The sequence below is a fragment of the Squalius cephalus genome (genome assembly GCF_949319135.1).
Source record: "Squalius cephalus genome assembly, chromosome: 17".
In the NCBI taxonomy this organism is placed as follows: Eukaryota; Metazoa; Chordata; class Actinopteri; order Cypriniformes; family Leuciscidae; genus Squalius; species Squalius cephalus.
In genome coordinates this window covers 5378698-5394271 of record NC_137138.1, presented here as the reverse complement: position 1 = coordinate 5394271, position 15574 = coordinate 5378698, and the positions used below count along the sequence as shown (strand labels likewise).

At 34.5% G+C, this 15574-nt stretch overlaps 1 protein-coding gene across 1 annotated transcript; it reads right to left on the bottom strand.

Annotated features, from left to right (window-relative positions):
* Window positions 1-31: 31 nt before the first annotated feature.
* dolpp1 (dolichyldiphosphatase 1) lies at window positions 32-13292 on the bottom strand. The gene is made up of 8 exons (XM_079898810.1): window positions 13165-13292; window positions 9599-9699; window positions 9240-9324; window positions 5548-5644; window positions 3616-3714; window positions 3395-3523; window positions 3207-3296; window positions 32-1962 (listed from the first exon to the last, which is right to left on the bottom strand). The coding sequence occupies exons 1-8, from the start codon at window positions 13238-13240 to the stop codon at window positions 1926-1928; spliced, it is 714 nt and encodes a 237-aa protein (XP_079754936.1). The 5' UTR covers window positions 13241-13292; the 3' UTR covers window positions 32-1925.
* Between the last annotated feature and the right edge of the window lie 2282 nt (window positions 13293-15574).

Below are 15574 nucleotides of genomic sequence, written 5' to 3'. Positions count from 1 at the left end.
CACATTGACTGCACAAATAACTGCACCAGTTCATACATAAACATATTTTGCTTTTTATTCAGCCTGATATGAATTACACGATAAAAGAGAGGATCATCTTAGAGTTATGCAATAACCTCCCTTCCCTTTATATAAACACCCCGTCACAGACAGTTTCTACATCATCCTAAAAACAGAGGCCTCGGTACATGCTAGAGTTCACCTGAGGTTTGGGTCCAGATTATTTTATTTTTTTTAAATGTCCTTTTCATATTTCCATTTGACATGTATTCTTTTCCTGTTGTAGCGGTTGCAAAGCCGTCCTTAAATATTCAAAAGTGGTATTATAGGAATGTCGCAAGCGGAAAGTAGTTCAGGTGGAAAAAAAAAATGGCCCACATAAGGGAAAAATAGGTCAGAAATATAAAAGAAAAAAAGAAAGAAAAAAACATTAATATTAAAAAGCTGAGCTTTATTTTTCCTGCACTGTCAGAATGGCATCCTTTGAGATGATTGATATTACAAAAAAAAGAAAGAAAAAAGGAATGACAATTCAAATGAAATATTACTGCATATTATCTGCACACTGAAACAAACAGTTGTTCTTTGTGATGTTGCAGAACGAAACACATTTTGCAAGTACAACACAACACAATGCAAATGGTGTTGAAACAACATAATTCTGACCAAAAACAGACTCTAATTTTGTTCCCATGACCTAATTTTGTTCCCAGCACCAATTGAGACAAATGAATCTGAAACTAGTTGTAGCAACTCCATGTTCTGAAATGCCTTTATGCTCAAGACATTTACCAAATCCTGCTCACGGACGTCTGGAGGAAAAAGTGAATGCAAAAGTGCAGCTTGAGTGAGTGACACGGTCTGTCAGAAGACACACTTTAAAACAAAAAGGGCCAGCAAAGAGCAGAAACACAAGAATCCTTGCCTCTATACACACACACACACACACAAAAACTAGTGTTAATATCGAATCGAATTGACAAAGTGCAAATTATTTTAGTTTACATTACACTTTTTAACAGGAATCCAAGGTGAATCTCGCAAAGCCTGTCGAGAACATGTCGGGGTTGTGTTTCGCCCCAGAATCAAACCAAATAAATATTTTGCTTAAAGAAAGTGAAGCCTATTTTAGGACCATTATGAGTTTTTACATTGTGACAAGCACATTCTGTAAAGCAATATGCAATAATAAAAAAAAACTATCACAGTAATGAGAATCATTATTGAGAATAAAAAAGGTAAAACGCCTGGACACGTTAATGAGAATTTGGTAAATGCAAAAAAAAAAATTATTTTAGGGTAAATTGTGACCTGGACATATTTTTGCGATATTCACCTTGTAATGAATATTTTTTTATTTTAGGATATACAAATGAGTAAAAGCAATTTTCTTCCCCCCACCCCCTCATCTGTTATAAATGCGGCATTTGTTTCTGCATTCCTCCCCTCCTCCTGTTTTTATTACCCAGCCTTAAATTCCCACTTTCCTGTCCCTGGTCCTTTATCATGTCGTTTAAATAAAAAGTAATGCCATGCTGATATGTTTGCCATGTCGTAAAAATTTCTTTCATTCACTTCCACCTCTTCCCCCGTTCACATCGCCCTGTGAATGTTAATGAATAAAATATATATTACATTTGTCATTAAATAGTTTTGTCTCTTGCACGGTCTGCATGCATTAGGAACGCAGGGCAGCCTAAGGACGGGGGGAGGAGAAGGCCATGTTGTCGTGCGAACAGTTGGGTCATGTGATAACGGTCACGTCTGCGATACAAACTCGCTCCTTTGGTCCACAAGTACTCTGTTCTGTGCTTTCACATTAACCAGAACAGTCCAGACTATGAAGCTCCAGTGTGTTTGAGAGTGTGTGTGCATATGTATGTATGTGTGTGTGTGGTCAGTTTTCACTGGGGTTTTGAAGCAAATCACTGAAGCTTCGTTCCCAGCTTTCGTTGTCTGTTTCTGTGTGAGAAGACAAAAGAAGAATGTAAGCCAAAGGTTTAGAAGGCACTTTCCACAAGATAGTTTTACACATCTGTCTAAAAGACGTATCTGTTACAAATGTTTCATGCAAACTGTTACTGATTTTTCCCGCTAATAAAGAAATGGAACTTTCCATTGAAATTGTGATGCACAGGAAGTGACATTATTTGGACCCTTTCTACAGCACAGCAGGATGACGAGTATCAATCTCATTTTAGTGTTGACTGCATTCATCAAATTCAACCAGTCAAGCTTGATACCAAATTTATTTTGCAAAAATTATTTAAAAAAACAAACATTTCTTAATTGTTTATTAAAACATTTCTTTAAAAGTTTATTAATAACATTTGGTCCCAAACTAGCTAGACCCTACTAACATAATTTAGATTAAATCGGCAACCTTGTTACTCATTTTGTTTTGTACATTTTTATTTGATTATTTTATGAATTAAACTACCGTTTAAAAAAATTGGTGTTGGGAAGATTTTGTTTTTAATTAAAAAAAATATACATTTTATTAATTAAAATATATATTTTATTAATTAAACTACCATTTAAAAGTTTGGTGCTGGGAAGATTTTTTGACTTTTTTAAAGGCTTTATCTATTTGATCAAAAATACAGTAAAGATTTTAATATTGTGAAATATAACAATTCAAAATAGCTGCTTTCTATTTGAATTTATAGTAAAATGTAATTTATTCCTGTGATCAAAGCTGTATTTTCAGCATCATTACTCCAGTCTTCAGCGTCACATGATCCTTCAGAAATCATTCTAATATGATGATTTGATGCTTAAGAAACATTTATTATTATCATCAATGTTAAAAATAGCTTTATTTTTTTGGAAACAGTAATGCATTTTTTTTTTTTTCAAGATTCTTTGATGAACAAAGTTCAAAAGAACAGAATTTATTTGAAATATAACTTTTTTTGTAACATTTTAAATGTCTTTACTGTCACTTTTTAATTTTAATTTTATGTTTAAACTGTTTAAGACATGTCCCAAATGAGTCCCCGATATTGAAAACCTCATAAAAAAGTCATGTAAAATAAAACCGCTCATATAGTATTTAGTTTGACCTCTCTGACAAGAACATTATGTGAAGGTTATGCACAACTCCTGTCAATAAATTATTTTGTAGACTTAAGTCTTATTTCATGGAAAGTGTCATAAAGGCCCTCAATCTGACATTTGGCAGTAGACGCTGCAGGTGAATTTACCTGGCTTCTGATCTGGTTACTGTGTATTCAAACCACAGGATGTTGGGAATGAGACTTGTATCTCTCACCAGAAAAAACTCTGAGATAGGCCTGAGAAAAAGAAAGAGAAACCCATCATGATAGTGAAACAGAGCTCTGTGTGTATAAGTTCAGGATATGAACATCTGTGTGCGTGCTTGCATCATTACCAGGCTGCCATCTTGGGAAAGAGTGGCGTTAGCACCTCTTGGGTGATAAAAAACCAAACCACTCCCATCACCAAACCGGCCACACCCCCATAAATCACCTGACTCCAGGTGTGGTACAGGAGGTAGACTCTATGAACACATGGGACAACATATGCAATGCATCAATAATACTCCAACACTACAAAGAACAAAGATCCTGCACTTAAAAAAACAAACATTACCTGCTGTATGAAACGGACAGAGCCACGGCCATTAGAATGATGGACAGTATATGCCGCCATAACAATTCAACACACCTGGCATTGTTCGTCTGATGCATTCTGGGAAAAGAAATCAAATTAGACATTTTATTTTGATTTTTATTAAAATTTCAAGAGATTCAGCTGTGTGTGTTACACTGTGATAAAATGCACATAAAAAAAATTGTGGAAGACAAAGTCTTGTGCAACTGATGATATAAATGTTTAAAACTTTCCAAATGAAGCAACAAAGTATAATAATTAGTTACTTTTTCAAGACTAACACAATAATGCATTCAGGGCTCCAGACTAGGAGCACAAGCAAAGAATTTAGGGGTACACCTTAAATCGACCCGCAATGCAATTATTCACATTAGAGCTTTGAAATGCTGGAAAAAGTTGTGTGAAGCCCTTGAAAAGTGCATGAATTTCACTCTCAAAAGGTTGTACGAACCCTGAAAAAATTCAGCTATTTCTGCCACAATACCATGGTTACAGTTAGAATTACTACATTAAATTCATGGTGAATTTTGGTGATTTGTGGATTGAAAAGCCTTCTATAACTTGTTCGTTCATGGCACGATGTTTCTCCTGGTTTCCACGTCAGCATGGTTTGATCTGATATAACAGAATTCTGTGGCGAATTTAAATGCTTCTCTCTAGATCTCACCGCGATGTTTAATGCAGCGGCGAATTCAAGCGCTTTTCTCACCGGATCTCCCAGCGCTGTGTCGTGTGATCGAGATCGGCCCGTGAGTAAACCTGTTCTGCATTGTGCCGTCTAGTATTGGTCCGAGCTGATAAATGTTCCACATTGCAAGGCTCTTTTGATGTTTTGATGACATTTTATGTTTGTCACATGCAACAGAAATGGCAGCTCGTATCAGTTGGGCAACATGGTGGCAAAATAAAATAAAAAAAGGTTGCAGAATTGGACGATTTGTTCGCAGTCTGGAACCCTGGCATTTACAAGCAACACTCCCCAAACATTGAGCTGAACAAAGAAAGCTTGTTCAGTGTGTTAGTCGTTGTAAATAATTCTTGTTTTTTCCTTTCACACATCAACAACAAAAACCAACAATGTATAACTTAGTTATTCAATATCGATTCTTCAAGACTAATGACTTATATACACACACACACATACATAGATTTCTGAAGGATCATGTGACACTAAAGAAGACTGAAGAAACAATGCTAAAAATGCAGCTTTGATCACAGGAAATTATGTTTATAATATATATATATATTAGGGCTGTCAAAAGATTAATCGCGATTAATCGAATCCAAAATAAAAGTTTGTTTTTAATAATATATGTGTGTGTACTGTGTATAATTAAATTTGTATATATAAATACACACACATGCATGTATATAAAAATGTGTTATTTATATATTAAAAAAATTATATTTATATATAATATAAACTATATAAATATATATACAGTATATGTATGCAAATATTTCTTAAATATATACATGCATGTGTGTGTATTTATATATACAAAATAATTATACACAGTACACACACATATATTATGTAAACACAAACTTTTATTTTGGATGCGATTAATCGCGATTAATCTTTTGACAGCCCTAATATATATATATATACATACATAGGTGTATATGTGTGTGTGTGTAATATATATATATACACACATATATACACACACACACATATATATACACACACACACACACATATATATACACACACACATATATACACACACACATATATACACACACACACACATATATACACACACACGTATGCATTCAAATAAAAAACTTATTTTAAATTGTAATAATATTTCACAATATTACTGTTTTTACTGGGTCTTATTTCATGTCAATTCTTTTCCTTTTCATTTTAGTAAAATGTTCTAAATAAAAATTTGAATTTCTTACCTTAAATAAAGAAAAAGAAAAAAGTATACAACAAAAAACCAGATGAACTGAGAGTGACTGGAAGGCATCCCGTACTCTGTCGTGACTGCGCTGTGACCTGTTGATGAGACACGACAGACGATTCAGAGAAACATTAGGCATGTGCACAAGTAATCGACTAGCTGGGTACTAGTTATGCACCAACATGTCAAGAAATGAAGAGTTAGGGTCAAACATCCCTGCATTTATAGCAAAACAAAAATGAGAATTGCTATAAGAAACTATATAATATCGTTAAATAAAACCATAAAAAAAACATTTGTTTTTTATTTCACTAACTGAAATAAAACAAACTATTATAAAAAAAACTTAAAGCCTATTTTATTTCAGTCAGTTGTCAACATTTCTCATTTTTGTTTAGTTTAACTTCAAATACTTATACTAAACTAAATTAAACTAAAACTTTATAGATTTTTTTGTGTGTGTGTATTTACATAGCAAGTGCCAAAAGCTTTACCAAGTTTTGTACTATTCTAACGAAGTAAAAAAATTTATAATAATTTTTAAAAAAACGTAAGATTTTTAAGTAAAAAATGACAGAAGAGCATCAGTGTTAAGAATGTAAGAGGACGAACTGAAGGTTTAGACGGAGGTCATGCCGTACATGTAAAGGTTAGATTTTGATTGCATTTGAAGCATTAATATATTACCTTTTTATTTTACTACTGAGCATTGGTACTACCGTATTTCTGTCACACACTTGATAGATAAATCAGATATACTGACTTTGTTTCTCTCTCCCTCTCTCTCTCTCTGATGTTTCAAGTTAATCTACAAAAGCTGTGAGAGCAACTTGGAAATAATAACTCTTTTTGTAGTCTAGGCCAGATAGGCCAGGGAAAGTTTAGGGAGTCAGATAAGATGTTTCCAATTAAAAAGATTTATGCACGTTAGGTGGACATATTATGGGATGCTGAGGAAGACCAAGGTGGATGAAGATGAAAAGGAAAATGTACTAATATGATAAAAGGAAGTAGGAGGGCTTATGATAATCTACTCATTTGTTCGTCCAATCAATTTTGAAAGACCTTGTTCAATGAAAAATGAATATGCATGATTTGACTGAAAAAAACACTTTTGCTTGGAGCTCATTTTGTAGCGCTCTGATGTTTCGGTTGTAAGATGTTTCGAGTGTCCTGACTTTCATTTTATTGGTGAATTTCCACCACAATGGTGTTGCAGAACAGTGGTTAAAGATCTGGGGCCTCGTGTATAAAACTTTGCATAGATTTCATCCTTAAAGTGTGTGTGTGCACAAAAGGCAGATTTTGCAAGAACCTGCACAAAAGTCCCTTTAGAAATCCTAATCAGCAGAAGATTGTGTGTGCATGCATCCCCACACCGTCTCCTCCCTAAAATAACCATATATACAATGCCTAGTTTTACTATGCATATTCTCATCTACATATCATTACCATATGCATATTTATATGAATGTGATTAAAAGTACAAGACGCTAAGAAAATACAAGATAAGCGGACTGTCACATCACACTGCTAAAAATCATTCAGTAACCTTGTCTTGTTTAAAATAAAAATATTCAAATGTACGTAAAACAAAAAACATTTGCCAAAATTTTTGCTATAAAACACTTTTCAGAGATAGAATTATTCTCATTCATTGCTATTGGCAAAATATTTTAATTGTTTTAAAACTAATTCATGCAGTTTTAAATGCCTATAAATAATCATCTATTTAGAAAGTTTAGATATTTTTACCATTTCAAAATTCCATACTTTTCCAGACCCAAATTTCCACACCTCAGATTTTTCAGACCATATTTAACATAAATAGTCCATACTGCATTATATTTGGTATATGGCACAGCAATATGAAAATATTTTATTTTTGCTGTTTTTTGTCCATTGGTTTTCTCGAAGTGATAACATGAGTGGAAACATCATGCTTACATGATGAGAAGAAACCTAAAACACTTTGTAACCTGTATATATTCTCCTCTGAAAATGAAAACGTGCGCCTTGAACTCATTCAGTCGTGTTCGTCAATCGCAATCACTAAACTTTTGCAATGAAAACACCATTTGTATGATGAATATTTCTATCAAAATTCTTAATGTTATATTTTAGACATTAACACATATGTAAACACATATTTTTCCATACCGTTTTCTTTTTTCCATACTCATCTTATCCATACCTGGACATTATTCAAATCAAATTCTATACTTTTTCAAACTGCGTAGGAACCCTGTCAGAGTCTTACACAGAACAGGGCATTTTAAAAATGAAATGTGTAAATGTTATAATTTCCTTTAAATATGCATTCTCAATGGCAGCAGTTGTACAATACTGTGTCATTGGACCCATGGACTATTCGACCATCCACAGAGTCCATGAGTGTCTGTCGTGACATCGCCTATGCTCATTATTATTCACTATTCGGGTAAAAAGGTTGCAGGTGAAGCCCAAGGATTGGTCCATGAACAACCCATTGTGTCTTTGAGCACGGTCTCATATAGTCAGACTTGTGTCTATTGGCATTAAGTCTGGTCCAGTTTTTTTTCCAGTCAGACTATTCTGGCCAAGAACCGCCTACTCAGACCGTCTGGCCGACATGTAAATCAATAAAGCAGTTTGTTTTGTTTTTACATGTCGTTTTGTGGTGGGAAAAAATTCCCATGGCAGTCTACATTCAGAACACAAAGCCTCAATTTATAAGGCCACAAAGTAAGATGAAATTCATATAGTTTGTAATGTGAATCAATGAGATCTTTATAACAGTACAACAGACTACTTACATGTATATAAATAGCAGTCGTTACTATATAATCGTCCAATGATACCTTTGTAAGATGATTATTAAATGCTTAGTTTTATAATCAAAGCTCTGTAGTTTTAAACTATTTATAAATAACTCAAATAATAAATAAACTATATTTAAGCATATAATGCAATGTAATACAAAGATGATTGAGAGATGAACCAAAAAAAAAAAACTTTCCTCAAAAGTCAGATGATCATAGAGAATCACATTTGAACATGATTTTTATGATAAATGATATGTATGGAAACTCATGTATGGAAGCTGTTTCAGTCCAGTAAATGCTCATCTTGAAATATTACTAAAAATATAAAAGTTATTCTTAAATTTAGTTTATAAAAATAAATGTGAAAAAGATTTCACAGCAAGAAGTCACGTGAACCACAAGCTGAAGGTGGACGTTTTTACAATTATGCTAAAATGCCTTTTTCTTATGGAAGGCATTTTTGATGCACTATCACCATGAAAATGAAATCATTTAATTTCATTCTCAATTTTTGTCACATATTTTGTGCAGATTTCTGTAATGAAATGGTTAATCTGGTATTAGTTTTCATTTTTATCATTTAATTGATTTATTTAATTTTGGCAGAAAATGCCTTCCATATTTACTTGCTAAAAAAGTATAAACTATCAATCAGACGACAGAAGGCATGTAGTAGATTGTGTGCGATGTTGGTAGTTTCATGTTGGTAATTTAGACTTAATTTTTAGGCCTTCGAATTTTGCATATCAAAAAGAATACAGCAGGCTTTATAAGGTTAACGTTCAGTTTTCATGTTACCCAGAAGCTAAGAGTCAAATGATCATATGTTTATTAAACTGATGTGGTTCTGTATGTTTAAACAAACACACACGCTGACGTTTCTTACCCCCACATGGTCGAGGCTCCCGTAGAATGTGTTTGAGCAGCCAGTTTAGCCCCTCATTCATGATCAAACCCCCAAAAAAAGAGATCTGAGAGAGAGAGAGAGAGAGAGAGAGAGAGAGAGAGAGAGAGAGAGAGAGAGAGAGAGAGAGAGAGAGAGAGAGAGAGAGAGAGAGAGAGAGAGAGAGAGAGAGAGAGAGAGAGAGAGAGAGAGAGAGAGAGAGAGAGAGAGAGAGAGAGAGAGAGAGAGAGAGAGAGAGAGAGAGAACAACAAACACAAAGGTATAAAAATGGAGAACAAGTTGGTATGTTGTTTGGGATTTGACCCAATACCCTGCTGGTTTGTGACATCATGTGACTCACCGTATGTAGTTCTCTCTTAAAGACGATCAGAGTGACGAATCCGACGAGGATCGCTATGGGAAGCAGGCTCATGCAGGCTAATACCTGTCCCGTCAGATCACCTGGACAAACAAACAGGTTAAGATTTGGCAATTTAGAGTCCTTCTTTCCACACTGAGCGTCAAAACAAACTGTTCAGAATAGTGCATTGCCTTTCTACTCTGCAGTATGCAATCTCAATAGACATATTTACACAAACTTGGATTAAAATGTTTATTTCAGAGATGATAAATTGAGAACTGGACACTACTCAACCAAATACTCGGATTTATGCTGTAAATCTATTAAACACTATTAAAACTATTAAAGTTGATATGAAATGAAATTTCACTCTATTAAATGCATGTTATAGATCTTACTTGGTGTGAACAATTCATCCGTCCATGCATTCGTTTAATTATTTTTTTCATTTTCATTTTAACCTCAATGTTTAATCAAAACGTCATAACTGGATTTTTCAGTGAAAACGACACTCTTTCCAATGACAGACACCATGGGAGTGCAAGCCTGTGTTCATTTACTTTTAAAGGGATTGTTCACCCAAAACTGAAAATATTGTCACTAATTACTCACCCTCATGTCTTTCCAAACCCGTAAGACTTCGTTAATCTTCGGAACACAAATGAAGATCTTATTAATGAAATCTGTGAGATTTCTGTCCCTCCATTGACAGCTACGCAACTACCACTTTGACGCTTCAAAAAGTTGAGCGGAATTGATGCGGTTTAGACAAAATCTTCTGAAGAGACTCGATCGCTTTATATGATGAACAGATTGAATTTAAGCTTTTATTCACATATAAACATTGATCAGTGAACATAAAATGCTCAACCGAACCTGCTTGACACACGAGAATGAACCTCATTGGTTCTTGTGTGTCAAGCAGGTTCGGTTGAGCTTCTTTTTAAGTTCGCTGATGAAAGTTTATAAGTGAATAAAAGCCTAAATTAAATCTGTTCATCATATAAAATCTCTTAAGAAAATTTGGACTAAACCACTCAATTCATACGGATTAGTTTTACGATCTCTTTATGAACTTTTTGAAGCGTCAAAGACAGTGGTAGTTGCTTAGACTGTTGATGAATGGACAGAAATCTTGCAGATTTCATTAAAAATATCTTAATTTGTGTTCCGAAGATTAACGAAAGTCTTACGGGTTTGGAAAGACATGAGGGTGAGTAATTAATGACAATATTTCCATTTTTGGGTGAACAAGTGCATATCCACTTCTCAACATCCAATTAACGATCGATACATTTTTTTTCTTTTAAAATAATCTGTTGTTAAACTCAGAAGTCACAAAATTAAAGAAACTTTGTATTATCGCTACTTTCATCGCAACTTTAATGCCAAAACATAATTATGCAAATGCATTTTAATGAACGTATAGATTATTTAGCAGTCATTCAACTTCGTGCTAGATACATTAAACGATTGTCTTTCATTCACTTTTAGACTATTCTTGCATTACCAAGACATTACCAATAGTTAATTATAGGAATTATTATACAGAAATTTTAAGCAATGGCTTTGCTTAACATTTTAGGTGTTAACACATCATGACATGTCAGAGGTCTGAGAAAATTGTTCACAAGTTGTAACAATCGTTCAATGAGAACGTGAACGCTTTTTACAAGTCAGAATCTCGTAATTACGGTAATTCGACATGCCGTGAACTCATTTAAATATGATTATGACATCACAAGCATGAGCTAATGGACAATTCTAATGAACTAGCCTGTACACTAAAGGTTATTCCATGCATGGCAAAGAATTGTATTTAAAAACAAATTTCTGAGCATAAAGCACTAAAAGTGGGACATTTCAAAACTGAGATAAAGCAAGCCTAAATGCGCAGTTAGGCAAATGCAATGTTGGCCATGTATATTATATATATATATATATATATATATATATATATATATATATATATATATATATATAGTGCTATGCATAAGTTTAGACACCCATGCTAAAGTTGACTAAAAAGAGGAATAAAAAAATCATCTTTTGGAAATTGAACTTAATGCCTTAATTAAAAAAATTAGGAAAAATCCAACCTTTAAGGACACCAATTTTCTTTGTGAATGAATATTGTATTGTAAATAAATAAATGTTCTTCCTTCAAATACAGGGTGCATAAGTCTGGACACCCCTATGTTAAATTCCCATAGAGGCAGGCAGATTTTTATTTTTAAAGGCCAGTTACTTCATGGATCCAGGATACTATGCATCCTGATAAAGTTCCCTTGGCCTTTGGAATTAAAATAGCCCGTCATCATCACATAGCCTTCACCATACCTAGAGATTGGCATGGAGTACTTTCCATAAGATCATCTCTCAATGCAAATCAAACCAGCTATTAGGCTAACTGAAATAAAACCATGCCAATCTCTAGGTATGGTGAAGGCTATGTGATGATGTGGGGCTATTTTAATTCCAAAGGCCAAGGGAACTTTATAAGGATGCATAGTATCCTGGATCCATGAAGTAACTGGCCTTTAAATATAAAAATCTGCCTGGCTCTATGGGAATTTAACATAGGGGTGTCCAAACTTATGCACCCTGTATTTTAAGGAAGAACATTCATTTATTTACGATACATTATTCATTCACAAAGAGAATTAGTGTCCTTAAAGGTTGGATTTTTCCTAATTTTTTTAATTAAGGCATTAAGTTCAATTTCCAAAAGATGATTTTTTATTCCTCTTTTTAGTCAACTTTAGCATGGGTGTCTAAACTTATGCATAGCACTGTGTATATATATATATATATATACATATATAAACATTGCATTTGCAAAACAACACATTCAGTTTTGCTTTATCTCATGCATACTTAAGTTGGCACGTTCACCACTCTCCTGCACCATGCATGACAATTTCATATGCAAACACATCAAACTATGTGACAGGAGTTTAAAACACAGTAGACGTTCGTTGTTTTATTCACGTTCCGCATAATTCTCTGTGTTTGGCATTAGCATAGTATATTTCCGACTTGCTTTGACACTGTTCCAGCGTTTTGGGGTCAGTTTCTATATTTCCAATCCCAGGGAGACCCTCACAGACGACAGGACCCAGAAAGGGTGTGATGCAACCGGGAATGAACTGGATTAACCCAACAGAGCCACGAGTCTTACCAGAAACTTACAACAGCAGCTGTGCTTGCATTAGACGCAGTCACCTGCCTATAATGCTAGTATTGATCACTGGATTATCGAATCAACCTTGAATTAGATTATGTTTAATTAATAAGCCGTCAATATTACTGAGAAACTGAATAAGGGTCTCCCAGTGTGGTGTACTAGTGAGCGTAATGAACCACAGCGCATGAGCACTACACAAGCGCACTATTTGGCAGCAGGCTTTCCGTTCCCTGCAAAGCGAGCGCACTATTTGGCAACCCAGCCCTGGCCGTGTTCATTCAGCTGCTCGATGTTCCACAGAAGTCGCGGCTCGAATAAAATGGCGTGCGATGATATGAACGGCTTTGGGGGGGAAACAACGTTTTAAAAATGTTCTTACCAGCCGGATACTCTACGTGGGTTAAGGATATCGACCGCCATCGAGGTGGTGCCGAGCACTGCTCTTCCGACGCCATCTTACCCGGACACCGGGCATCGGTCGTCGACCAATCACAATGAAACGCCCCGACGCGTTCGGCCAATCACAGTGAAACGCCCCGACGCGTTCGACCAATCAGATTCACCGGACGCTGCTACGACGCACGGCCATTCACCAAGCGCATTCTCAAAGGAAAAAAAATCTGCACGGGAACAGCCGTCCAATCAGAGGCGGGTTGTTAAGAGGATGGGCCAATCCGAGGACGTTTGGCTGGACAAATGAAAATTGGATTTATTCAAATGAAAGAAGAAAAATTAAGTGAATGAGGAAATCCTTTTCAATTGATATCAACTACTATGTGATGGCAGCTGCCAGCGCCACACACTCACTCTGGCCCGTATGTTGATATATATGCAAAATCTGAGGAAAAAGTCAAATATTCAGTCAAAGTCAAATATTTTTTTACCTTCATTTTAACATGGAAATAAAATGTGTTCACTAAAGTCATTGATGTTCCCTCAGGATTTTTCAATGGGTTTTTATTAGAAAATTGGTTTTGTATTTGAGTAAAATAAGGTCTGTGGTTACCATTATTTTTCTACATCAACAAAGTACACTTAGTCATAATTCAAACGTACTTCTCAAATGTGAGCTGATAAAAATACCACAAGGATGTGAGTTTACCACATTTGATTAATTGGACAAACATTGTAGTCCTTGTATTGCGAATAGACATCTTATGGTTAATTCAAATATTGTGTAAATGCTCAAAAACTACTTAGAAATGCTTTGAGCTTCAATAAAACTGCAGAAGTCTGAAGGCCCTTTCAGACACAAATAAATAAAAGGTTTTAAAAGGCATTGGATCAAAGGTCATATTCAATAGGTTTCTTTTAGTGACCAATGTTTCAGAAGGGGTCAGTAGATAAATAGGATATGAATTGTCAGTAATGACACGTTTGAAAGCCATAGAAAAAAAGAAAGACTTTATGTTGGCTAGGGAAGGCAAAATGACAATACATTTTTCAATAATAAACCAATACAATGATTGTAACGCCATTAATTTGTAAGAACAAAAAGGCATTTGAAGAACACAAATGCACACACCAAGAAAAGTTTAAAAGAAATAAAAACACGAGTTGTTTCCACCATGCGGTTCGTCCTCTTTGGCCATCATTAGACACAATTCTAACATATTAGACATAAAACAGTGTTGTTTAATTATCTGGGTGCAGAATACAGCAGCTGTGGAGTGAAATAACAACCCCGTTCAATGAAAACATTCCCATACAATTCCATATAGACACTGTCATTTCTCTTCTACTTGGTGCTTTGTTTTGATCGAGTTATTATATGAGAAACAGCACATCTATTGGAGCAATCAGGAACCGTACCATAACTTAATATACAAATCAGAGCATCTGTTACTGTCAGTCAGTAACTCTTTTAGCACATTGGTGAATCTTTAATAATCACATCAAATATCGATGATCTTTAGAAGGATCAATGCTTCCAAAATGGGACACTTGTGTGACTGTTTCAGAGTTTTAACAATTAAAAAGAATAGAGATGTAGCAGCGCAAGTCGAAACATTATTTCATGAGGTCTTCTCCAAAACCACATGCAGCAGATTAAACAGTGTGTTGGAAAGTTTATTCATTAAAACCCCTTGGAATGATATGAAATCAAACTTTTACCATCTCACTTATACCTTCAGTCTGGCCTTGCTTCACTAAACATGAAGTTTTTAAACATGAAAATACTTCCGTTTTTGTAGAAAACCCTATTTGACAGTGAAATTTCAGGTGCACAATCTTGGTTATCCAATTAACAATAATTAATATCAATCAGAGGAATTGATGAGTTTGGCAAGAATTCTATCTTTGCATCTAAGTTGGTGAAAATGGTTTTGAGTCACAAAATAGTATGATTTTAATTCAAGCAGTGCAGAGATCTAATAGCATGAGTGCACGTGTGTATTTAATAAAGACAAATAAGAATATATCCATAAAAAAAAAAAGAGGCACAAGACAACGAACCACTCCTAACCCTGATTCTGACCGCTCAAGTATATCATTTAGTCTTCTTTTATATTATATATTATGAGAAAAAACCCATATCCATTCACGTTTGCACCTTGCCATTTTAAATAGCTTTTCATTTCAGTTTTCATATATATTATACATCTGTCCAACAAGATTAAATTCAAAAGGAAAACAGAAAACAAAAATTACAAATGCACTACTACATAAGCTACTTAACATCTGTATATTTTGATAAAAATAGAGAAAATTAACATCTGTATCTTTTTTTTTCCCCATATAAAGTGCAATACACCCAACACTGGCGGGGCCAGTTTTAAATAGTCAAT